This window comes from Spea bombifrons, chromosome 4 (assembly GCF_027358695.1).
Source record: "Spea bombifrons isolate aSpeBom1 chromosome 4, aSpeBom1.2.pri, whole genome shotgun sequence".
Classification (NCBI taxonomy): Eukaryota; Metazoa; Chordata; class Amphibia; order Anura; family Pelobatidae; genus Spea; species Spea bombifrons.
Window position 1 is genome coordinate 95,925,175 of NC_071090.1, and position 27,283 is coordinate 95,952,457.

The following is a 27,283-nucleotide window of genomic DNA, read 5'->3' on the forward strand; positions in this document are numbered from 1 at the left end:
ATTTAATCTAAACAGACTATAAATGATCTAATAGTTATTTACTTACATTCTGCATAAATAATGTGAACAAAAATAATTTCCTTGGGCTGAATACAATCATACCCCGATATCACAGGCGGAGAGATACATACTGCTAGTGTCTGAAATGACTAAAGTAAAAGCAGCCTAGGGGAACATTGTTCCTTATACCCCCAACATGGCTGCTTCTGTCCTATGCTGTAAAATCCCAAAGTGTGGTTAAACCCTTCAAGTGTCGCAGGATATAACAACAAGTAAAATCATTCTGCCGTATTTGGTATTTGCAAACTAGCTGGAATTATGTCTCTAACAAGAAAAACGTAACTAAAAATTCTGTAACAGTCCGTTTTGTGCCATAAGGAAGGCATTTTTAAATCTTAAAAAAACTAAAATGGCAAAGATGCTTCTAAAACTGGATTATGACAATTTAATACCATAGTCTTGTTGGACTTCAACTCCCATTATCCTTAGTAAGCCACGCGGTAGCGAGAGTCCAACAAAACCTGAGAACAGTATAGAGAAGCAGAATATATATACAGAAAGATGAACCGTCAGATTTAATCATTAGTGCCTGTTAAAGAATAAATAAATAAATTAAAATGTGTATGTTCTAAGTACCTGCATAATTTCATGGCTTACTTGTCAAAATCTCTTAATTTTATGCAGCAGCTTGTTGGAAATGAGCAGCGGGATTCTTCCTTGCTAGAGGAAACATCATAATGCTAGCATCTTGCGTTTCATTTCAATTAATGCCAGGCAATAATGACGGGAGAAAAGCTGATTTTCCTTCTCTTTTTTTTTGTTGACATGCAATGCTAGTGAGAGTTATTAATTAATGAGTAATCACTGCTCCCTTCATTAATGGCTACTGAAAGTAATCTCGGACTGTGGCTTTTTAGGCAAGACAAACTTTAGTTTTCTACATTAGAAAGCAGTAGGATCTCCAACATTCTGTTACTGCAGAGGATGGGACAAAAACTATTTTTTTAATTCTGCAGCATTGCTTCCTAAAGTTACACCCCTAGCGCAGGTTTTAAAATACAGGGAAGCAGAATTAATTCCTCTAAAATAATAAAAAAAGATTTGAAAAGAAAATAACCGTACTGAAATATCGCAGAATAAACTCTCCTTGAGAACATGAGATCGCAGTCCCATGGTCTCCTCCACAGGTTCTTGGATCAAGTGGTCCTTCCACTTTACTCATGGTCAGCCTGGGGAACTACAGGTCACCAATGCTGTGGCCAACTAAGATTTCTTTAGAAAGTCCATAGCTATCCTACAGAACAAACAGAATAAAAAATATAGATCTATGTACATCTTTACTTGAAGCCATTTGGCATCATGGTTAAATATTTGGTGGGCTTTGGAAATCCTCAGTGCCAAATCACCGACACAAATATAACCTGTATCCAGGTAAACTGGGTCATTGCACCCATAATCCAGTCTAGCAAAGTCTAAACTAAAGGTGGATGTGGTAGGGAGTCTCTGTAAGCAGCCCATTCTCTGCATGCACACAAACGAGTCCTTTGATTCTGTTCTAGCGCTGGCCGGCTTCCCGGATCCGACAGGCCACCGCGGTGATCAGAGCCGCTCCCTTGCCGCTGCCGTCTTCCGACTGGAGAAACGTCACCTGGCATTTTGGAGATAGTTCCTTCACGGTTTGTCTCATGATGGTAGAAAAACTAGAGAAGAGATTTAAAAAAAAAATGCAACATTAAAATCATTTTATTTGACAGGCAGGGAAAACTTTATATTGAGCTGAAAATATCTGAACCATTGTGATTAAATATCATTAATAAAAGCAGCCATTGACAGAGGCAGGCTGAAAGATGGCCTTATTCTAACTACTAGAGAATGCCACATTTCTCGCTCAGAAATACACCAGGAATAACAAAAGGAAAATACCTAACAGAGCTTATTTTTCAATATGCTGTTTTTGTTAGTTTTGTTATCATTTAGATATAGAACAAATATAACTTGAATACTCCCCCCTAGTCTTTTTAAAATTCTGCATAATATTACACATTATCAGCCTAATGATGTCCAGCCTGGCAGTGTGTAGAAGTAAAGCTTAGATAGAACCGACAGACATGAACCTCCTAATGCCCAACCCATTTATAATTGGTTTTGTTTTGGGGTCTTACTGTGGGTGAAGTTTGTAGAGAGTCCCGTCCACTCCCACCGTGACCTTCAAGAAGTCCAGTCCTCTGTTCTCCCTAATCTTATCCACCACGGCGGCCACTCCTGCCCCACAAAGCTGAGCCGCTCTCCGGGCTACTACTGTGCACACTTCTTTCACGATGATACTGTCATCACATGTGCTCTCCAGCCCCAGATGCTGAAGGATGGAGCGGACCTGCAGCAGAGCCAGGCGGTCACTGTAACAAAACAAAAGAGTTTTGGGTCTCAGAGAACCATACAGGCTAAATACGTAAGTAACATTATTTCATACCTAGGACCCACACCAGTTCCCTTGTCTTTTAAATATATTCATACTATACACATGGAAAGCAAAGTACTCCACGTCCAGTACTGCAAAGCAGAAGCTTTATCTTTGTCCTCTGTACATGTCTAATACCTCAGAATATCCACCTACCTCTCGATTTGAGACAGAAACTTGGTTTCAAAGATGCCCCTTGTCTTGAGTCTTTCGGAAATCTTTCCTCTGAAGAGAAGCCCTCGTTTGGTAAAGTCTATCAAAATATTTCTGACGATTTCCCCCAGATACATGCCGCTGATCATCTTCTCGTACCTACATCCAGAAAAAAGAACCGTTAAACCCGTAATGTTTCTAATTTGGCGCTGCTGCACGTGGAGGAACAAGAGAAAACTAAATTTGCGTCAGCGTGTTAATGAGTTTAAAACATAAAGTATGTGATGCCACTGTTATCAGAATCCCGAGTATGGACGTCATCGGCCTGACGGTAACAAAGAAGTATGTCGAGTATAATAACAGAGAGGCTTTGGAATTTACAGAATTGATCTCAGAAACAAAAATATCTCATGCATAAAAACACATCTCTAAGACAAGTGATGAAATACTGATCACCCCATGTAACACATGCCACCAGTCTTCTAGATGACACAAGTGCTGCTCATATAAATATTTGCACTCAAAGCCCTACGCTTTCTGGATCCCTGTAGGACACATAACATACCTCTGCTTTCCGGGGTTAAGGGACAGTTCATCCACAGCCCTGTCGAATTCGGTACGGAAATCCTCCAGGCAATCGTTGTCTCCAAACGCTCCCCACTCCATGTTAATGCACATTCTACCTTCCTGTCCTTCCACAAGTTCCACATTCCGCATCTCTTCCATGTAACACGCATTGCTTCCAGTACCTGGCAGCCGGGAACAGAATGTTGTGATCTCAAGGCATAACACGCTCCATCGCCACCCATTATAATGAACCGGAGCTCAAAAACATGATTATTCACAAAGCACCTATAGCTCCTTATCCTGCTAAATTGCCAATTATTAATCTGTCAAGAAACATACTTTTGAAACATGCTGGACTACAATTCCCACAATGCTTTGCATGCTTAGCAGCAGCATCTGGTAAGCGTAAGTGTGCTCTTCTTGCCTGTATAATGTTACTATGCTCTTACCGACAATAAGTCCCATTTCACAATAAGGGTCTTCATAACCGCAGGTCATCATTGTGCCCACTGTATCATTTACTATGGCAACCACGTCCAGGTCAAATTCCTGCAAAATGAGCAGAATATACATGTAAGTCAGCCTCTGAAACAAGCTTAAAGCGATGAATCTTGTGAAGTTCATTATCAGCATTTTTTTTTAATATCCCTGAATTCAGTCCTTTTTTGTTTTCAGTTTCTTAATTAGTGTACAGGGATCCTTTACAGAATACCAAAAATTGAAATCAACAATAGGGTTAACTACTTTGCCTGCCCTCGTGTTATTTACAGACAATGATCTAATTATCCGCCATTAAAATGATTTTGTTGTGTAGCGATACCGCGTAGGATGCTGTGTTCCATTTGCGTTCAGAGAAGTACTTGAAATGTTTACCTCTCGTCTGTGGATAGCTTCCTTTAGCAGATTAACAACGTCTTCGCCTTCACAGCCCGTTGCCTTGAAGCCTTTTGTCCATTTCAAAAGAATACCCTGGAGAAGATCATATAGACAGAGGATTCACTAACTGAGCTTTAATGCCAATGCCCGATATCAATCTGAACACTCCAGATCCCAAATACAAAGAGCGCGTCTGGCACAAACAATAACTGTGGAGCTATAAGAATGAACTTTCAAATGGTGAGAGAATGAAAACTTTGCCCCATTAGTGATGTAGAGAAGAGAGCCAATGATCAGAGAGTTGGATTGACAAATAGCTTAGGGGCCAACCAGCGGCTCTGTTAATGGGGTCTTCCTATGGTATCCTATATCTTGTCTTATATCCCTTTTGGGGTTCTGCGGCAATACACTGACTCTCCAAGAGTTATGTAGGACTTCTTCACGCAGATGGAGCATCTGTCATTTACGCTGCTAGCTTTAGCAGTCACTAAGGGCTGTATATGTCCTACTGCTTTAATGCTGAGGCAGTTTTAACATTTACTCATTTTGAGGTCAGATAATTACCTCGTCCAGGCTGTTCTGGTGGCAGGGAAAAGAAAAGGTAAATCCGAGCGGCAGTGACACTCCTTTCATTCCCATGTACTCCAGGAAATCAGCGATACAGTGAACAATGTGATCAAAAAGCTGCAGGAAAGAAACAGAATTAGCTGAACAGTACATGGATCGTAAACACCTAACATAGCTATAGTGAACAGAAGACAATGTGCCATCATTAACCAACAGTCTACGAAGGTAGTGGACTCATGGGCAAGCCTTCCAGCAGAAAGCTAAAACTTTGGAAAGACACACAGGTATCCAGAGCAAGAAATGAGACTTTGTGCATTTAACTTGTCAGGAAGTTGTCAGTCTATATGTTTCGCTGGATGCTCTCTGCTATTCTATATTATATTCTCATAAGGATATATGTATGTAAAAATACAATGTATATTCCACTACTCTGCCAATGAATGCATTATGTCCGCTCACCTCCTCGCCTGTCCCCTGCATGATGTCCTGGGGAATTGAGTAGATTTTATTGTGCATTTCCACTCCACGTCGCATGCCATTCCGAACACGCACCAAAAGCACACGGAAATTTGTGCCTCCAAGATCTAGCGCCAGGAAGTCTCCCTTCTCTGAATGGGTTAAAAGAGATGAGATTTAAGACTTTCCATCACTCAATGAAGTTAAGAAAACCTAAAGTGAAAGTTCAAGTGAACAAAATTTGCTGGCTTATTTTCTTGGACACAGCCCGGACTGGGGGGGGAGAGGGAGGGTAACTCGAAACCATGGGGCCCTGGTGCAAAATTCCCCCAGGGCCCCCCAGCTTCAGCTAGTCTGTACCATCATTGCCCCTTGCCTCCCTCTTCCAACATACAACATATGTAAACACACAAATTACACACACTTACTCATACTAACACACACTCCATCTCACCCAACTTACACATCCATGCTGACACACACACAAAAGTACAAATCTATGCTTACACACACACACAAACACATACATACATGCCACCTGCCGCCCACCCAAGCAGCTGGCGTCACGTGGCCCCAGATACGCTCCTATCTCCCCGTGCCGGGTTCAAAATAGTTTGGAAAGGGCCCTTCTGCCATGGATCGGTGCGGTCCAGGTCGGAAGGGCCCTTTCTAAACAATTTTGAACCAGCACAAGGAAGAAGGGGCCGCACTGTAATTACGCCAGTGGTCCGGATCAATAGGCGCTGTAGTTCAGGTTATATTTTTTGCTTGCCTACCTGTGCCATCGGGGGTCGAGCGCACATAGGTGGGAAGCATTTTAACTGTTGCGCTGTCGTGGGTCTCTTCGCGCAGCCCTCTCTCCATCTCAATCCTCATTATTTTCTTAATCTCCAAGAGCTGTTCTGTGCTCAGATTTAAGGCTTCGAGGGTCTTCTCCCTTTCGTGCTGCTGGTCAGCCAGCCTGTAGGCAACCGCCGTCACCATGGCCGCCCCCTTCCCGCTGCCATCCTCCGAGCGGACAAATCGGATGTCACATTCTGGTACCAAACGGCGAACGGTCTTATGAAGGAGCCGGGCAAAACTGGAGAAAGAAGAAATACGTTTAGCTGAACAACTAAGCAAAATCATTTTTGTAAAGAGGGTGCACTTTTTTTAAGGTGCAGTGTTTCTGAAAAATAAGCGACATTTCACTTAGAAACAGTGCTTATATATATATATATATATATATATATATATATATATATATATATAGGTACCGGATGGTATCTTTGCTTGCATAGACATTATCTCCTAATGAGTGGGTTTAGAACCCAGCAGTGTTCCATTTGCTGTCATTAAAATCATGGGGAAAACTGCCAAGTCTGTCTATTTTATGATTATCAGGGCCAGATTCGCATTCTGTACACAAATTCAAATATCAACCATACACACTCGATAGAAAATGTTTATTTTAATTAAACTTAAAAAAAATGAATTTATACCAGGCTACAAAAAAAAAACAACCCGCTGGGTTATCTTGATAACAGGTTGCTCTGTGATTCGAAACGTCAACCTAGCCGTGATAATAAGCTATTATAGCGATTGTATGCTGTAGTGTTAGCAACTTTAGCTATTTATTAACATGTCAGTGTAAATTGTTCATAAGAACCCCCGTGACAGATGTGTTTTAGCATATTCCTATGGAATGGGATCCACTTACTGTGGGTGTTTTTTGTACACCGATCCATCGACTCCCACTGTGGATTTCAGCCTTTCCACTCCCTTGTTCTCCCGGATCCGTTGGAGTACAGCAGCAAGCGTGGCCGCGCACAGGCTGGCCGAGCGGCTGGACACAATCTGACAGATCCGGTGAGTGGCCACGCAGTCCTCCTGGGATGGTTCCAGTCCCAGTTTGCTTAGGATCTCATGGGCTTTCTGTATCCCTTCTTTATCCCTGTGAGGTGGAAAAAGAAATGCATGGTCATGTCTTATGCTCAGCAGAGGAGAATAATGACCAAATAATGTTTAGCAATACGTAGAAAATGTGAATACTAGGTGGGACGATTATTTATTATCTGCTATTTTAAATATCTGAAGACGCTAAAACACTTTTCTTGTTGCATGTCTGCATAGTGTTGCTAATGCAATGTCCTTACTTCTCAATGGCTGAGACAAAGCGTGTTTCAAAATGTCCAGTGGTCAAGAGGTCAGCTGTAATCCTGCCTTCAAAGAGTAGGTCTTCTTTAGCCATCTTCACCAGGATGAGTCTCACCAGCTCTCCCATGTACATCCCGCTGATCATCTTCTCAAACCTATGGCAACAAAAAAGTTTTAAAGCATGTTCAGCCGATCCATTTTATATCAATCCATAAAGTAACCAGCAGGTGGCGCTGTTGTAGTTGTACTCCAGATACTTTTTTCTTTTTATTTTAGAATAATTGTTAATAATTAATGGTTGCATAGATGGATATCTTTGTATCTTCAAATTAGCCATGGCCCTCAAGTTCAAAATGAACTTCTAGAACAAATTGCTAAATTTGGAGAAGTTATTTTTTTTTTAGAGAACTCCAGAATTGCACCAAAAAATTGCATTATAAATATTTTGTAGCACATTAGAAGTAATTAGACTCTCATATCCAAAGCTACATTAATATAAAGGGCTAGAATTCATTTTAGGATGCAATTAATACTATTCCTAATCATTAAAAAATAGCACACATAAGCAGCAGTCTGCATGCACACATTAAAAACAGGGATACTCACAATTGTTTGCCTGGGTTTAAGGAGCCTCTGTCGATTTCTCGATCAAACTCAGTCCTAATGTCATCCAGACATCCATCGTCCCCAAATGCCCCCCACTCCATATTTATGCACATGCGGCCTTCGTCGCCCTCCACCAGATCAATGTGACGCATATCTTCCATGTAACACGCGTTGGTGCCGGTACCTATGGAAAGTGGGGATTTATTCTGAGTCTCCTGACGCATCAACCCTTTAGCTAATCTGAATAATGTATGTCAGCAGAGCTAACTGGCCACGATTGTGATATACACTAGAGTTCACAAGAGCAAATTCTCCAACTAGGGGTTAATGCAACATGCAGACAGTGCCGAGACCGCAGCTTACATATTATAATAATAATTAGCCCATTCACATTCTATCCATCTTCTGAAATTATGGAAGGTGGCCGGTCCAGGAGTTACCACTACATGAGTGAAAATGTTACACGTTTCCACAACGACTGCTTAAAAAGGTTAATGAATTCCAAGTGTGTTACGGAACCTTGAAATGCCACTATACGTCATGACCTTTCTGGTCTATATTTAAACACATGCCTCATATGACATTATGACGGTTGGTCCTCATATCCCTCTTACAGCCAAGATCCACCTTTTGTGTAGCTTGGCACTATACTTCATTCTTTGCACCTGATCCATAATCAGTCTGAATTTAACTCAGCCCTACAACTCACGTCCTCTCAGAGGTCATCTCTGGGGTATACAGGAGCGTATTTTGCCTAGGCCAGTGTACTGAGTGGTACACGAGATGTAATGGAGAATGCGAGACCACCACACTTAAGTGGTATATGTGTTGGGTGCAGGCGCTGCCAAGGCTGAGACCAGCACCAGTTAAAGGCTTGCAGTGAGAAAAAATACTTCTATATTGGAGAAGCGGTAATTTCCCTTCTATCCTTACCAACGATAAGTCCGATTTGGCAGTTGTGGTCATCATATCCACAGGTCATCATGGTTCCCACGGTGTCATTGACCACTGCCACAATATCAATATCAAAGTCCTGGAACAAAAGGAAATCCGGTCATGTCACATCGGTGTATGTACCCAACGTAATGAAAAGAGCCGTGACGCTCTTCATCATTATTCAATGTTGGCGATCAAACAGCTGACACTATAATTCTAAATCCCAATATATAACCTCTTGTAGAAAAAACTACCTGTTTCTACAGTAACTTGTTTTATTGTCAAGGTCTTAGATAAGCATTTTACTCTGTAAGTCAAATGGGGTCAACTCATGTGCCTTTCTTCACCGGTAATGGTGTGAATAAGGACAGGCTTTTGGGTATGTGCTGTATCATATTAATTTAACACTTTCACGTTCATGTGCTTGTTTCTAAACAGAGCCACAAACATGACTTGTATAAAGAGGACATTCAGCGCCTAGGAACATAACCACTTATCCAGCAATTTATGAAGCCATACTTCCACGGTTTGCAATGTCATCAGTTCTGTAGGTTCATGAATTGATGCGTGCCAAGTCTGTAATACTTTTTAATGGATTTTAAGCGGGTAACACTCAGAACTCACTTACCCCACGTTTCTTGATTGCTTTCCTCAACAAGGTAACAACATCTTTTCCTTCAACCCCACTAGCTTTGAATCCCTTGGTCCAGTTCACCAGAATGCTCTAGAATGAACAAAAAATAGATTCAGCTAAGGTGGAACAACATTGTCTAGAAAAATAAATGTCAATGAAAGGAAGCCCTGGAAGAGGCCACACAATTATTCTAGGGTTTATTCACAAAACTCTGAATATAGGGCTGGGTCAAAACAACTTATGGACTCACCGAAATTCCCCAGGCCAAGTTCAAGGTCCTTAAACCATGGGACTCTTTTGGAGGTCAATGTGAGCCATACAGAATACAGTCTAATGAATATACGTTTTTTATCTTTTTACTACCAGAGCAAAACAGGAGGTTTGCCAGTAGGTTATGAAACCTCAGTCACGTCCACACATGGAAAAACAACATTAAACTCCCAAAAACGCTTCAACTACAGGCTCCACATAATCTTATGATGAATAATTCTTGGGGGGGGTGAAGAATACAGTGTAATGAATTTAGGTTTTTATTCTTTTTTACTACCAGAGCAAAACAGTCACACAAGTGGTCTTCATTGAAATTTATAAAGAAGAAGCTTGAAAGCGTATGTGCTTCTACAGTACAATGGCCCCTAAAAGATGAAGCAAACTTCTAAAGAGCCATAAGATTCTTGACTACGCACTGGTTAATCACACGTTAGGTTCATCTTCATGGGAGCGGAATTTAACCCTTGAATTTCACAATATATAGTGCTTTTCTATACCCTTTACTCACCTCGTCTAGCTTGCTCTGATGACAAGGAAAGGAGAACGTGAACCCAAGAGGCAGTTTCTTGTCTTTAATGTGTAGCTTTTCCATGAAGTTGGCCAGGCATTCAGCAATATGGTCAAACAGCTGGAATAAAAAGGACGGGTCTACTTAACGAACTACGAAACCCCAAAATTCATCTTAACATCCGACTCAATATATTTCAAAATAAATAAAATGATTTACTGTAGAATGAATCTCCTGCTGCATTCCAGGTTTCAAACAAAAAGGGAGTGCAGAAAGCTGGTGTAAAAAGGAAACTCTTTCCCCTTCCACATGAAGACGCAATAGCATCAACTACATACATCTGTGAATATATATACACTGTGACAATTTAACAGTGTATAATGTAACACAAATAAATATCGGAAGTCTTTATTATTATTTATTGTCTTATATGGCGCCATCATATTCCGTAGCGCTGTACAATGGGTAGACAAGACGTAACAAGTAGGAGGAGAGCTCGGCTGAAAGAGCTTACAATCTTAATGTTCACTTTAAGAAGGTACATCATGCGCGGCCCCTTCGTGAGTCAGAGGAATGCCCGACACACCTTGTTTGCATTTGCCAGTACATGGGAAGAATAATCGTATGGATGAGTGGATCACATATATAACCATATAACCACGTGCTTTTATAAGCGGCCTCCTCATACTCGTTTCTTTATATAAGCTCGTCAGGAGGGGAACTTCAATCGTATGTGTTACTACAATAATAACCAAAAAGTCATTTTGGGTTTATTTCACACATTTCTGGCCAGTGCATGTAAAGCGCTGCCCTGGGATATGTGGGATGCATGAACGCACTGTAGAGGAACAGCTATACATTTATATATCTAGACACATACACACTCATACATACATACATACATACATACATCACCTGTTAAAGGGACGCTAAAAATTAAATCAGCAAATAAAAAGTTCAATATTTGAATACGGATTTTAATAATAAGAATTTTTTTGTTTACTGCAAGCCATTAACAGACAGAGGAATGTAGGCTCTAAGGCTCTTTGGCCCCTCGGTGCCAAACTACAGTAATGCGAGTAATTTCCGGTCACTCCATTTTAGGGTTAACGTTTTTCCAGTTCCTTTAGTTTGTAGAACAAGTACTTCGGGAAAATCCTGTTACGCATTTTACACTAAATGGGGATAATGTAAAACATCAGATTCTGCCTGTATAGAGTTATTCGTTTCTATTGTATGCTCTGTTTTAAGTACTTGGTGTGTAAAACGACACAGGCTTTAACCCTTTGAGTACTACATTGATGTACAATGTTCAACCCCTAATGCCTCACGGTGGAGAAACACGGCACGAGTTACAAAACTAATCAGTACCTCGTCAGACATTCAAGATTGGGCATGTTATTTAACCTCCAGTAATTTCAGGACACGGCTCTCTTTTTCTTAATCGCACTGTTTTCGTTGACAGGCGCCTAACAAAACATGTCACAGCAAAATCATCGTACTAAAGATGGCAGGCGCTGAGCTGAGCGGAGCCGGGATTGTGCGAGTTATTGTAGTCAGGCAGTCGTGTTTTTATTCCGAAATCACTTGCTGGCAGGAAAATTACACTTGTGTGCAAGCGTGAAGCTGTGATCCGAGCGGTGGGGAACTGCTGAGACGGGCAGATTCTGGAGAGCTGCAGGAGAGAGGCATCCCCTGGACCCATTCTGCTCCCCTCATCTTTTCCGGCCCTATTCAATATTAGTTCAAGTTGGCATTCAGATAAGGGTCCCGGGTCCTTCGCTCTATACAGGGAACATTAACCTGCTCTCCTGAATGTATGTTTTATTGCCATAGCTTGGTTGTCTTGGCCTGAACTTGCTTGGAGACAATTAAAAGGCCATCTCCTCAAACCACCCGAGGAACGGTGCCTGAAGACAAGCAAGATGTTTATCTTACTGCAGAACTTTGGGGTCTATTTCTTTTTTTTAATTATTTAAGCTTTAAGTAATTTCAATTCTCTGATAGCCCCAAGTATTGTGAAGGTCCAACTCATCACTCCTTCACGGGAAGCACAGTGGAGTTAGTCCTTCACTTTGATATACAGCTACTCATCTTCTAGACAGAAGGAATGTCCCCGCGCGGCTCTGTAAAGATATCAGCCAGTGCCTCTTATATACTGCACACAGTCTACAGCATATGTCTGCAGATCCTGGACAGTAAATGCTCATATAGTATGGGCTACACTCTACTTAAAGGCATAACATTTTGGGACAGGTCCTGGAAAACTGGACAAGATACCCCAGCAGGACAAACCTGATCAACAAGAAATGTATCCAGTGATTATGGGCTTGTAGCAGGGTGAATGTATAGCAGGCACCCATCCACTGCTCTGCTAAAGTGCAGGAATGTCTACGTACTCGGACAGGCTGCCATTCCTCTTCAAAAACCATACACGTATATATCCACACATATGCAGGGCTTCATTTCTACAGTAAACTGCTGTACTGTGCATTGGGAGGTAACATATAGTGTAAATTCACATGTTTTGTATAACTGTTGCAGTCTCCGTACTACTTGTTTTTCATTCACACACACATCTGTATTTTTATTGTCACAGTACCACAGTTTTTTGTACTCCCACAATACAGTAACTTTTATGCTGCTTTGTCTTCCTTAAAAGTACAGAGTGTCTTGTGGCACCCGACAGGCATGCAAATGATGCGCCCCTCACCTGCATCCCACTGCCCCGCATCAGGTCCTCCGGAATGGCGTATATCTGGTTCTCCATCTCTACTTTCTTCATCCCGTTATCACAAACCTTGACGCGTAGCACTCGGAAATTGGTTCCTCCCAGGTCGAGGGCCAAGAAATCTCCATTCTCTAACAGGGGAAACACACAGAAGAAGAATACGTTTGCATTAAGCAGGCGGCAACATACTTTTGTGATGGGGTTACCTTCTGCATGACTGGAAGTGACTGCAAGGTGACCTAATACAATGTGCCTGGTGTCTCAATGCATAATCGTATTTTTATAGCCACACATATGCATACAGTTATTTTAGGTTATAGCAAAGGTTTATCCAGCTTACCCGTTGTATTTGCACAGTGGCACTGCCTCACTAATAGAACGGGCTGCCTGGTTGAGGACCTCATATGACCTCCTACCAGCAGTGAATGTGCTGTGCTGGCTGCACGGCGAGGGATTACACTGGCCGGCACAATGAGATAACCAGCATTCGGTTAACCTTGCTGATATCGGCACAGGCAGCACTACAGCAGGCAGACCTAGAGACCTAGAGAGATCATTATTGGTTTTTTTGGGGGTGTTCTTCTGACTTTCAAGATTTAACCCACGTTAGATTGTAAGCTCATGTTCCCACTGTGCACAGCCCAGCCTTTCTTCAGGTAAAAGCATGATAGAGTCAAATCACCAGGTAACCGAGGAATGAGCGTGTGTTACCAGGCAATAGATAGAATCGCAAACACACAGCTTTACAGCACTCCATTAGTAACCAAACCATAAATGATGAGCAAATTACACTTACACACTCATCACACGACAATGGCTATAAGTGACCATAGCTAATGATTACATGTTAAATGGGTACTTCCTTAAAGGTGAAGCAATGTATGTATATAATAATTATAAATAAATATATATATATATATATATATATATATATATACACACATAAATACATATGCGGTACCCCTTGCCAAAGTTGGGTTATATATCTGTATTCAGGGTAATGAAAGGGTTAAAGTTCAGCAGCAGTCACAAAGCATTAAATGCTGTTTATTCAACCATCTCTATCAGACCAACTATAGATTTTGAAGGCCTAACCCAGGTAAACGTTTCTTGCACAATTAATAATTAACCTCATCGTGCCCGGACTGAAATTTTTGTATTCTTTGTGACAATGGCAGTTTTAGTACAAGTACAAGTAGTATATTGGGTTTTTAAGACTATTGTATTGATAGTGACATTGTAACTCTAATATATGTCATGAATCCCTGAATCACCCCTCACATGTACATATAGGTACTTTGACACTTTTAATTTTTTTGCAGCCATTTTACCACCAATCTATGACAAAGTTTGCATAGGTAAAAATAAATGTGTGATTTTTTCACACAGATTGCAATTCAGGTAGATACTTAAAGGGTTACTAAGAAACTACACCCCAATATGTGTTCAGCAACATCTCCTGCGTACAGTGATACCACTGATGTATAAGTTTGTCAGGTTGTTTGGAGGCTAAAAGGCCACATTTGGGACATGTGCATTTCAGTTCTTCAATTTGGAATTTTGACACCTGGCCATCCTGCACCCATGTCCAACTTTGAAGCCAGGCAATTCAATTTACCCCCACAAACCTTATATTTTTGAGTACTAGACACCCTGGGGTATTTTAAATCGGGGTATTTTAATACTTTTCATACCAGGATATTCTGGGAAGATACAGCGCTATTTTAGGACTTGCTGAAAAAATGAAGCAGTACAATTGGAGGAGTAAAAGAAATGTCTGGAGCAAGAACAGTAATGAAAAAAAGTAAAAAAGCATGAAATAAATTTCCAGGCTTGGACCAGGCTTGTCTTCATCATGATGAAGTAGGGCTGTAGCAGCTGATCTGACAGATCAACCACCACCCCCATTCCCGTATAGGTCCTGGTGCACAAAGGGACACTTGTGTAGAAGTGATAAACCTTTGTACATAAGAGGGAATATTATGTCCCACACGCTCTTGGCACAGGTTCCCAGATGTTCTGTGCAACCTGGAGGGTAAAGATGGTTGTCCTTTTCCTCGTTTACCTAGAAGGCCCGAGTATACTCAGTCTTGCTCCCATGGTGTGTGCCTAGGCTCCACCGTGATGTGAGATTGCTCCAGGAGGCAAGGTTAACGCAGCAGATCACCAGGAGAAGCGAATCATTGGAGAAGAAAGATGAAGAAGTGGAGAAAAAGGAGAAGAAGCAGAGCCGTGGATACACCGAGAGAGAGCGTGACAATGGATTTTGTTTCTGAATTGAAAAAGTCCCCCAAATTTTACCTGAACTGAAAGGGTTGGAAATTAAATTCATTGACAGAAAACAAGGATGAGAAATGAAATATGTTTCTGAATTATTTTTGTTCCATGTGCACAAGTCAAGTGAGCAGATCATTATAGTTCATGGTCCAGAATGTAAACTCAGAAACATGTACTTGGTCTTGAGGAAAGTGATCAGCTCCTTCTTCAGCAGATCCAAACTTCAACGTTACAGCAGAATTTGCTCAGTTTGATAACGCTAAAACTACCACAACTTCAGACATTTCAACCACTGCTCTCTGTCCCAGTCTATGTCACTGAAACCACAAAAAAACGTCCCGGCCATTCAGTTCATTGTATGCGCAGCTGTGCTCAGAACGCAACAAACTTTCTAGAAAAAAACTAGAGAGAATACAATTTATGATGAGGTGCTAATCTAATGTAAACAGTACAGAATTCCCAAACCAAGGGTCAAGATGTCTACCAATCCTGTCCTTACTCCCCAAGACTGTGGTCACTACAAAGCACACTATCCACTGTAACAACATCACTACAGTCATAACAAACCAGCAGAATCCTGATTTCAGGGCCCAATTCAGGTAAAAAAAATATTGTATGTAAAACAAAATGTGCCTTGTAATCAGAAAATTGCCTGGTCACGATGCCAGAATATTACAATAATACCATCAGAAGGCAGAGATCTTACGAGCACCGTCAGTAACAGCTAAGAGTTTTCCAGATAATGGAATGTCAGATTTTGCAATCTTCCGACCCAAGAAATCTTATGATCGGGGAGAGTTGGCGTTTGCAGTCCTGCCAACTTTACAACTCCAAGACATTATATTCCTGTTTATTCTGTTATACAACCAGCTGCCAAAATGCCAGCCTGAGGCAACTCTGCTCATATTACCCCTCATTATAATTTCAGGCGTACTGGAATATCTTGCGAAGTCTTTCAGGTGGCTTCACGGACAGACTCTGTTTGAATTTGGTTTTTAACAACCAACAGTTATCTACAGCATCACCGTGAACACAGAACTAAAAGGGCCACCTAAAGAAATAATGGATCCTTTGGTGAGGTGACAATGAGAAAATTCAACAATGCATTACCCAGGGCTAATGTTCTTCTTGCAGGATATGGTCACTGGGGAGGTTCTCCTCAATGTATAGATGAAATAGTAAAAATATTGTCAAGTACATGTAACTTTACATTAAGCCAAGATCGAAACGTGCAAATCTGTCAGCTGCATGTGATAAAGGGAGTCATATTGTTATCCTGCCAAAAAAATATTTATAGAGTAGCACAAATACAAATGTCGGATGGCCCTACCTGTCCCATCTGGGGTGGATCGCACAAACGTGGGCAGCATCTTCACGCAGGCGGTGGGATTTGTGTCCGCACTGAGCCCCTTCTCCATCTGCTTCCCAAATCGGCTTGACACTTCCAAGAGCGTCTCATCTGACAGGCGCATGTGATAAAGGTACTTGTCAACCTAGAGAAACGGTGAGAACAGTGACAATATTACAAATACATACTTCATGGCAACGAGTATAAAGTCCCTGGTTCTATTAAATCTGTGAACCCAGCAATCCAGAAGACACTAGGAGATACTTCTAGATGCGTCTAATATCGGGGGTAAATGGTATAGGGCAGGAACAAACATTTCGACATCAGTACTTAATGGTACATGTATGTAGGGCGGCCAAGGTCATGTATGTCTAAACCCTCTAGGATAAGGCAGTGCGTATAACACGTATGAGAGATGGAGCAATATAATCACACATAGCAAACCTGAGGAACATGAGGTTGGGTCAATATGGTGATTGCTCCACATTTAGCACTTGGCTGTAGCATTTGTTAGGTCTGGATTATCTACCACCCTGAAAGTATCACAGAGATGTGCTAAAGAGCCCTGAACATGCCATTATTATTTATGACTCTAAACCTCCACTTACATAACAACTGTAGCCTAGTCTGTCACCGCCACCGGGGTCAGGGAGGTTATATAATACGGTCGGACATAGCAGACAGACTGTGTGGCCATAAATCGCTAAGCAGGGTAACAGAGTCTGTTTGAAAAAACAGAGGCTGTGGAATCGCTAGAATTAATGCACAGTTGGGTTCTTGGAATTGTCTCTATACACTGTAAATCAGCCAAATGAACGGACATGTCTCCAGGATGTGGGATTCTAATGTAATCCTTTAATAACAGAGATTTCTTTTTCTAATTAGAATTCTTAGCGACCGGGGGAAGTAAATCACTGTCTTAGCTGGCGTTAGATTGTTAGCTTCTGTAGCAACAAAATACGTTTCCTATCGGAATAATGATAACACCGATGACTGCAGACTGCAGCCTTATTGCTAACCTTTACCATCTGACGCACCATGTATGACCTAAATATGTAACAGGGGACTGTCACCAACACAACATTGACCATCATTACATTCATTTAATAAAACGACTACTCCTGCGGACCCTACAAAAAAAACTCTACAATAATTAATAAACACCTTAAAGGAAACTACCATAAAAACTGAATTTTATGTTTCCTAGATGACCATAAAATGTGTTATTATCATTCCTATATTAATTTGGATTTAACGTGGTCAGGCAATAAATCCTTTATGATGAAGTGATGAGTGACAGCAGATATTGTAGTGAACAGTAAACAGTCAGTCTCTGTATGTCTATATGCATGTACCCATATATATACACATTATATATATATATATATATATATATATATATATATATATATATATATATAAATATATATATACACACATACTAATGGAAAATGTAAGCCGCTTCTTCTCAAAGCATCTCTGGAACTTATTTTGAAATAAACCATTTATGACCATTATGTCACCAATAATGATGACAGCGCACTCCCAATATCCGATGGAAACGGCCATGTACGGTTTGATCCCTTAAACTGTATATTAATCCAAGTAGTACTTGTATAGAATACAATGCATGTGTGGAAAAAGGGGAAGGACATTGTTGTGTAAGCCGCCACTCCTTGTTCCAAACCGGTTCGTAGTCTAAACACGGGCGAGAATGCCTGGGTGTACTCATACCCCTCTTCTTACAGCATCACATGGTGCGCTTTCATCAGAGGAATTATCTTTCTGCTCGGTAAATGGCGTGGCATTTACTTAATGGTCTCTGTGCTACTGCAACGCGAGTGACTCACTCAGCTTCCTCCATCCACATAGTGTCTGCTTTCAGTGCCCCGTCCCGAGCGCGTGAAAGGGGCGTTTAGAGATGTGCAACGGGGCTTCTCGGAAATTACAGAAATGATTGTTAAAGAGACAGCGTTCTTTAAATCTCTTGTTTAATGTGACTATACATTCTGTTGTATTAATGTGTGTGTATGTATATATCTATATATATATATATATATATATATATATCTATATATATATATATATATATATATATATATATATACATACACAAATATTTGATAAATAAAGCAAGTAAGATCTTTACTGAATTTCAGACCTCCAGAACTATTTCACCTTTGAAGGATTATGGGGAACGATCTGGACCAACCTTTTTAAGGTGCTGTTCCACCTACTCTGCTGAATATAAGAATTCTGTAACTAAATGCAGCACGAGAAATATCATTCTAAGTACTACTGAATGCCTAAACCAGAAAGAATTATTTAACACAGCCGTTCTCTCCGACACTGCTTAGGAACCATAGCGAAGGCATCTTTAGATGTAGTGTGCGTTGGCTTTTAAACGTGTGGCTACGGAATAGAAGACCTACGCAGATTGACTTTTGTAATTTTCGTAAAATTACTGACAAATATCATTTTTACCATGTGCTTAAAAAATATACAACGGCGTGACTGTAATATATCCTTTTTATATAAATATGTTATCGTATCAGGACAATGTCCCTTTTGATTTTGGCTCTTCTGGAAAACAGAAATGGTCTACGAGTATCCTTTCATTAGCACATTTTAATTAGATAACGCAAGCACTGATATGATGATAACCAGACCTGGTCTGTGCCGACACATACACAACCTCCCATACCTCAACACACACATAGAAATGTTGTTCCGTCATGGCTGGTAATTAAATGCTGAATCCGATTTTGAGTTATTGCTCACAAAAGGTGAATTCAGGTGGATATTCAATAAAAAAGTGAAAAATGTACTATTAGAAGATAAAATAGGATCAAATAGATCCGGAGGCAACTCAAGATTTGGTATCTCTGTTCCATCAACTCATCCATGAAGGTCTTTAAATTTGCCAGTTTTAACCTATTAAGTGCCAGAGAGGCGATCGGCTTGGCTGTTTGGATGCCCTGCTCCCCCCCATTGTTAAAAAAAATCATAATGGTAAAAAACAGCGAGAATTTTCAGATACAGCCAGGGAAAAAACCAAGCATCCATAAAGTGACTTTGTATTGTGATGAAAATATCCATCAGCACCGCGCGGGACTGCGGAGGGTGTTCAAGTTTCCAATGCAAGTGGGAAAAAAAAAAGAAGCAGTGATGTCAGAAAGTAGAACGTGATTAAACGCAGGTTAGCAGCTGCCTCGTGCAACTACAGTGACCTCAATTTCTAGCAGCCACACCACAGACGGCTTAAACAATTAAGTTAATAAAAAGCGTTCTCTCTCATTGCTCTAAAGAATTAGATTCTATGGAACGCAATAGGGCTGCTAGTGTCCCAAGGAACAAGAGGGAAGGAGTGTGGGGTATTATGAGACAGGGAAGATAGCTGCCCTAAGGTTTGGGGTCTTTACACGACTGTGTGAACGAGTGCAGTGACATTATATTGTAAAAGGGTCTCCTTCATACAATGCTCCATGATTCACATTCATTACTAGCTGGAGATGGAGGGGAAATGATTGGCAGCTTTGTAATGATATTTTCTATTGATTATTGACTTTCTATTTTTAGCACAGAAAGGGCCAAATGAGTTTACAATGCAAAACATGAACAGATGTTTTATCCTACAACATTAGATAAAAATGAAGATGCTAATAACAGTTATATACTTTATATTTTTGGAAATATTGCCTAGTGTTTCCACTAATTCCTGTGATACTGTGTGATCCTATGTTTCAGCTAGGTAACAAGAAAGAGCCACAAAACCAGGGCAATATCTGCCCCTGCCCTGCCCCGTATCGCTTATTATCGTATGGCCGTATCAGATACTTTCATTTTTTGCGTGAATCCCAAATTATCATCTAATGAGCTGTAATAAATTCTCAAAACTATGCAAACAAAATAAACATGCCCTGCATGCAGAATCATACTGCAGCCATGTTTTCCTGGCAGTGCAAAGGTTAAACGTTGCCTGGTTTAGACAATCAAACAGTGTCTGAGTCACCACTAACACGTTACCCTGTGAGTAAGAGAAGCGTCCGAGGACCACAGGGACGTGACGATGGGGGGTGAGGGTTAGAACGTGAGATGCGGCAGGTAAGAAGCTCATAGCGGGAGCCTAAAAAATCCTGACGTTGTAGCCACAAAACCATCTTGTGGGCGGATTTCAGCTTCCCTGCATCCAGTGCATCTTTTTATACATTATATATATATATATACACTGCATCCCATGATGTTTCCCTAAAATACTTTGAGTATAACCGTTTCTATTAAATCTCATTTACCCCCAAAATATTAATGATTAATATCACGTATCTGGATTGTCAAACAGATCATGCGATCTGGGAATATGCACAGTGCCATAACCATACACCAAGCCAGGGCTTGACAAATCCCAGGAGCCAGGTAGCCATGGCTCCTATATTTTTAGACCTGGCTCCTAGCTTATTGTATAACTGTAATTGCATAATGACCTCTATGGATGTAGGGCTGTGTTGGCTCATAGTAAAGGTTCAAGCTGGCTCCCAGATAAAATATACATCGGGCCATACATTGTACATGTCCCCAGTATAAAGCTGTGCATTACGATGCAAATAGCTCATCGTTCTTCTCCATGTAATCACCGCTTTTAATTACTGTAAATGTTCAATACGGATCGAGCATCTTTCCCAAGGTCATTCTGCAGATACTGTCCTGCTGCAGAGGTCAGCAATCTCGCCACCTGGTTAAATCATCCCAATGGCTTCTTTAACCCTGACGTACAATCCTACAGAAATTCTTCAGGCCATCCCGTAGCAACCATCAGTAATGATCCTATACACAGTGCTGCACTACAGAATCAATAGAACAAAACCTCTCATTAGGACAATGCGGACGATGCCTGAAACCCGGGATTTCCCCTCTTACTGCGGACAGAGCGTTATAACCCAGCACCTTGTACATGTATGTAGAGTAAACATATAATAAACCGATCTTACAAGAAACTTTTTGTAGCCATCTTGATGGCCTGTATTGTGGATGGCGAAGTGACGATATAATTCCTTTTGGGCAATCTGCTATTCGTATCTCCTTTAAAAGGTGACCTACGTTAAATAACGATATCGACTCCACTCACGGCTGAGGCTGAGAGCATTAAAGGCAAATAACAGACGTCAATGTAATTTGCAGTCCGTGTCCCCGTGGCTTTAAACAAACTTCCTGCTCCACGCGGAGGTTTTATTATTTTCCATGTTGTAAGCCGTGTTCAAGGTAATGAGCTGCAGGCAAAGCGTTTACGCCTGAGGTTAGAATAACGCCAGCCTGTGTACGGGGAAAGCGAGTATACGTTCCAGGGCTATTCAATGGAAACCGCTCTACGAAAGAAGCTATACGGTAGTCATATGGACTCATGGACACTCATTCTTTACAGAAGTCTCACTCACTGGAATCCACTCACTTTAGATGTAGTTATGTAGCATGGATCTCGGTCAATAGGGGAGCTGTCTCACTTATTAAAGTACGCGTAACTTCTTGAAACATTCTCCTGCCCTTGTGAAGACGCCTCGCTCATATTCAGACAATGCCGCTACACATTGGAATGCCGCTCAGTATCCCTAAGACAGCTCTGTTTTACTGTATACATGTCACTCAACACTTCACCTTAAAGACACAGTCTCTTCGCAGAATGCTGCTCGCTGTCATTCTAATGTTAGCAGAGTCTGCATGTAGAGTATCTGTGTCCTCAATGACACGTGGAGCTGGCGAGAAGAGGAGGAGTTTATATACCTATGTCTCAAGCCACTCAATGCTCACTTTAATATAAAGGCAATACATAATGCACATATATATACATATATATATATATATAATAGTATCTCACAATCAAGTCCTTCTATCATTGTAAAACAAACACACACACACATATATATATATATATATATATATATATATATATACACATAATATATATATACACACACACACAATACTTTGACATAATGATGGGCTTACCAATATAGTGAGACAGAATCCCTAATGATTCCAAAACGTGCTTTTAAATAGCATTTGCATTATATATTTGCTGTGTGTGCACTGATTCTTTCTTTGGTTTTATATATATATATATATATATATATATATATAATGCATGTGTATAAGTCGTTAATGTGGCATTGCCCTCTCTTACCTTCTGCACTTGGTCATGGTTGAGTTCAGTGAAGAAGTAGGCTAGTAAATGGGAGGCTATCATGGCTGTTAGTTAATAAGCTTGCCTCTGATGGTGGCAAGTCAGACGTTCTCCCCTGGCAGTGCTCCCTTCCCTCTGTGTCTCTCCGCGATTACCGGCTTTTTGCCCTCACTCCTCTCGTTCTTCTACAATGTGGTCCATTCACTGATGCCTCCCATCCCTGCCAAGCCTCCGTTTACGTCACAGCATCCTGCACCCCACCTTTTTTTTAACCCTAACACTGCCTGCTATTACGCAATGGCTTGCAATGCAGTAAGGTCTCTTCGTTACACAATTTCCCGTCAGTTTCTCGTCCCTTGCGGTGCACTTTGATAACATCACATTTCCCGTCTTTTTAAATGTGTCAATACTGTACATTCCCAGCATGTCCCGAGTCCAGGCCTCCCTGCCGTAACTTCCATCGGTAATATTAACTCAGTCTCCTGATTTAACTGTAATGTCTGTTCAAATAACAAGATTCGTTTTCAATCAACGAACCATATCCACATTACAAATATATAGAACGGTTCTACTTATTGATGAGCATTCCAAGGGATTGAGGGCGAAGGGGTTAAACCCAGCACAGCTCACCCCCCCCCTGCAGCCGGTTTTGGGCACTATTGGCTAGATGAAGGGGGTGTGCGAGGGTATGTCGCACCAAATAACCAATGAAAGCGCGGCGGGCGTGTCCGTCCGCTACCCGGCCGGTGCCTCGCTTCTTTCTCGGATTCACGATCTCATACCACGTGGGATGGGCTGATATACCACAGGGGATAGTGGGCTCCCCCACGCAGATCATGTGACGTAAAATAAAGGGGCCCCAAGAGGCGAACCCTCCTCCTCCTCCTTGCAGCAGTGCAGCCTTACACATTATTATACAGCATGCATGGGAAGCCATTACTACCCGGTCTGTATATAATTCAAAGTAGCCCTACACGATCCACATACACTCTATCCGTATAGAAGGCGATACACCCACACTCTATCCCTATACATGGTGGTACGTGGCAGTTGTTAGTGGATCTCTGAGGAAAGCATTTACAAAGATCTAAATTTTAATGAAAAATCAAAGATTTACTATAAGAATGCAGGTAATGCACTTGGCAAACACAGCTGCCTCAGTGCCAGCATGTGATAAGTGAGGGGGCAGAAGTAATTCCCAATGGGGCAGATGAGATCTTTGTTATAATTCCATTGTCTGCTATTTTTAAGGTCTGCATTTAGAATTCGCATGGTGCTGACACATGTAAAGCGATGCAGTATTTAGCACAGAACTGGCTGATCATGAATTGGTAGTGCCTAGGAGGCCAAGACTGTCAATAATTAAGCAGCAGTCCCCTGCTATTAATCTTCTTCACATAGCTAGTGAGGGAAGGAGACATCATATCCCAATATCCCATTAACGCCCACAACAAGGATCTGTAGAAAAGTCTCGGTGCCCTGCAACCTGCATTTATCAGAAGGGGTAGATAGCTGTATGTTCTCGTATGATCTGAGGCCCTGTACAATACTGCTGTCAAAGAGAGAGGCATATGTGACCTATGGCCAGGATGGCAAACCCCATAATGTATGTGAAAGATACTTTACAGCTGCAGAAAGCTCTCAGGGAAATCCTCAGGGGTGTAAATGTTTTTGGAAGAATGTGTGGCAGTGAAAAGGGGGTAATTAATAGACAAAATCCCACATTACAAAAAATATATATAAATTATACCTAGAAATGACGCCTCCTCTACAAGCCTCACTGACAGGCTATGTACATATTACACGCGTAACGCAGCACACTGTAACCTCTATCAGGAAGCCATTCATACGCATACTGTAAGTAAATATTAGATTAAAGGACATTGTGCTGACCGTGAATTGCCGATCATTGGCTCATCCACTGCATGTTCACACATTAGGAGTCAATGGATTGGGTTTAAAACTACATGTCACTTTTAACCCTCTATTGCACTCACACATGCAGATACATCCTGGACGCTGTATGTTTAAAATACCAGTAATACCCCATGGTGTTTTGGGGTTAAAATAACCACACAACCAGCCGCTAACCTGGCCCTGGACGCAAGAGGCTACAGGTAGGTCTGGGGAGATTTCTGGTGCCAGGGGGCCGTGGCCGTTATGCCACGTTATGGCTATGGACATACTGTCCTACATACATTTGTTCTGGCATGCGAGGATCACCGACTTAGTTTTTAGGCTATGTAGATATGGTATTGTATTTCTCTTTAAATAATTCATAGTTTGTCCTACTACACGTGACTTGCCATAGTTTGCATACCTGTTCCCATGCAGAGAGCATGCATGTCATTTTTATCACAGTATGACGCAATTAAAAGACTTTACGCTAACGTAGGTCAGGGTGCCCGCAGACTAATGCAGATTTAAAGGTACAGGCTGGGCTACCTTTCTAATCTAAAGGAACCGGGTCATTGAGTTTAGGGCTGTCAATCAGCATTGTGTAGGCTAGGGTTACACACTCATATTCCATGTCTGCATTCGGCTGATATACGCAGAGGCGCTCGTGTGAATCTCTAGCTGCGTTACAGGGAAAGTCCTTCAACTTTGTTAACCTTGTGTGACCCTGATTAAATTTAGCACCGAGAAACACATACAGAGCACATCCAAAAATATTAGCAGTGTATTTACAGGCTGTCCAGTCCATGATATACTCACGCTACCCCTTATCTAAAGGATGAGCGATTGCTTATTAATTACCCAATATTTACCCAACTAATTGAATACATCTCCTGATGGCGGATTTCCCTACAGCTGCTGCTTTGTTTATACGGATCCATTTGATTAGAATATTTAATCTGACTGAAGATGGGTACTGTATGCCAAATAAATAAATAACGAGATTATATCTACAATGATGATGATAAATAATCTAATTATTGAAAAAGAGTAATGTGCATAATGTACATGGATGCAGTCCGAGGGTAGCCAAGGCTTTTCAAAGAGTTTCTTATCATAACATTTAGTATCTATTATAGACGAATAGACGGTTGGCGAGACCAAGTAATAGGGATTGGGGTTCAAACTGCGTTACAGCCAGTTTATATAACATATGAGTACATAAGCCCTGCTAAGAGATGGTCTATAGGTCTAAACACAGAAACCTAGAATTGTATGGCGGGTAAGAATGATTCAGCTCACCCAGTCTCCCCATTCCTCCTGCAGAAGAAACATAAATCTTATAGTATAGTTTTTCATATAAACAATGTGTCCCGTCCCCCCCGTCCCCCCGTGCCTCAACGGGCTACTTACAGGAAGCATTAAAATATTTTAAATTAAGAAAGGATCCTCAGAGCTGGTATGTGATGGACGAGAGCTGTCGGTCTGACCAAATCCAAGAAACACCAGAAACCAGAAATGGCGCCATGTAAGAAGGCAACGCTGCTACAGTATCACCGTCTACTTCATTGTGAAAAGCAATGACCCCGAAACCGGTAACTGAACCATTATTTACAGAAAGATTGAAAGAAACAGTATAACGTATAGATTTAACGTATACAACACTCAGCACAATGATAACCGGGTAATACATGGGGAGCATAGATCGCTTACGCCTTCTTGGCTTAAAGAGAAGGATAAACCTACCCGACTCTTCAATAAACAGAATTGATTGTAGATATAGTTAATTACAATTAATACAGTGGATACATTATAGATACCTTTCGAAACAGTCTTAGTCTACATAACAACTTCCTGGATTTGGGGTTTTCCTCGCACGCGCTGCACAAGGAAGTTTCTATAGATGTTTTATGGGCCTTATTTGCCTATTGGGTTGTTTAAATTTATGCTTACTGTCATTTTTTCCTCTATGTTTTATCATCTCCATTGCTAAGGAATATATCGGTCTGATTGAGTTGCAGCAAATTTCCTCCATATCCCTTTTTATTATTATATCTAGGTTTATAATGTTTAAAAAAGAATTGCCTTACAAAGAGACTTTAATAAAACACGTTTCTTAAAGTAATGGTCCGGAGCGAGTTAGTTCATTATGTAACCGGCAAGAGAATGGGAACACGTAGCAAGCCCAAACTTATCTAATCTGCGGGAGAAAGCCATGGACTCGTTTCAATCCTGTCTGCAAGAATGATCTCATTTACTTAGTGCAAATTGTTCTAATTGAGGTTTAAATTCAAGTTTTATTACTATATATTTACGTAAATGCACAGAATTATTTTTTATAGGATATTGGAAGAGAAAGTTAAAATGGAGTTAACAATTTCTGTGCCAGAGTGATAAAGGGCTATTAGAACACAGGAGTCATGGGAGTGATAAAGGGCTATTGGAACACAGGAGTGATGAAGGGCTATTGGAACACAGGAGTGATGGGAGGGATAAAGGGCTATTGGAACACAGGAGTGATGGGAGTGATGAAGGGCTATTGGAACACAGGAGTGATGGGAGGGATAAAGGGCTACTGGAACACCGGAGTGATGGGAGTGATAAAGGGCTATTGGAACACAGGAGTGATCGGAGGGATAAAGGGCTACTGGAACACAGGAGTGATGGGAGTGATAAAGGGCTATTGGAACAC

At 41.1% G+C, this 27,283-nt stretch overlaps 1 protein-coding gene across 1 annotated transcript; it reads right to left on the reverse strand.

The window, feature by feature from the left end:
- Positions 1-1,046: 1,046 nt before the first annotated feature.
- On the reverse strand, positions 1,047-23,296 carry LOC128492632 (hexokinase-2). The gene is made up of 18 exons (XM_053465247.1): positions 22,696-23,296; positions 16,506-16,668; positions 12,881-13,029; positions 10,168-10,287; positions 9,384-9,479; positions 8,753-8,852; positions 7,820-8,003; positions 7,213-7,368; positions 6,777-7,010; positions 5,854-6,158; positions 5,081-5,229; positions 4,619-4,738; positions 4,052-4,147; positions 3,628-3,727; positions 3,177-3,360; positions 2,615-2,770; positions 2,163-2,396; positions 1,047-1,700 (listed from the first exon to the last, which is right to left on the reverse strand). Exons 1-18 carry the CDS (start codon positions 22,756-22,758, stop codon positions 1,556-1,558), a joined length of 2,754 nt encoding a protein of 917 aa, XP_053321222.1. The 5' UTR covers positions 22,759-23,296; the 3' UTR covers positions 1,047-1,555.
- Between the last annotated feature and the right edge of the window lie 3,987 nt (positions 23,297-27,283).

Coding starts and splice junctions, on each gene's coding strand:
- LOC128492632 (XM_053465247.1), bottom strand. CDS start 22,758: ATGATAGCCTCCCATTTACTAGCCTACTTCTTCACTGAACTCAACCAT. Junction 3,728..4,051: donor AAGCTATCCACAGACGAGAG/GTAAACATTTCA, acceptor CTCATTTTGCAG/GAATTTGACCTGGACGTGGT. Junction 1,701..2,162: donor CTCTACAAACTTCACCCACA/GTAAGACCCCAA, acceptor TCTCTTCTCTAG/TTTTTCTACCATCATGAGAC.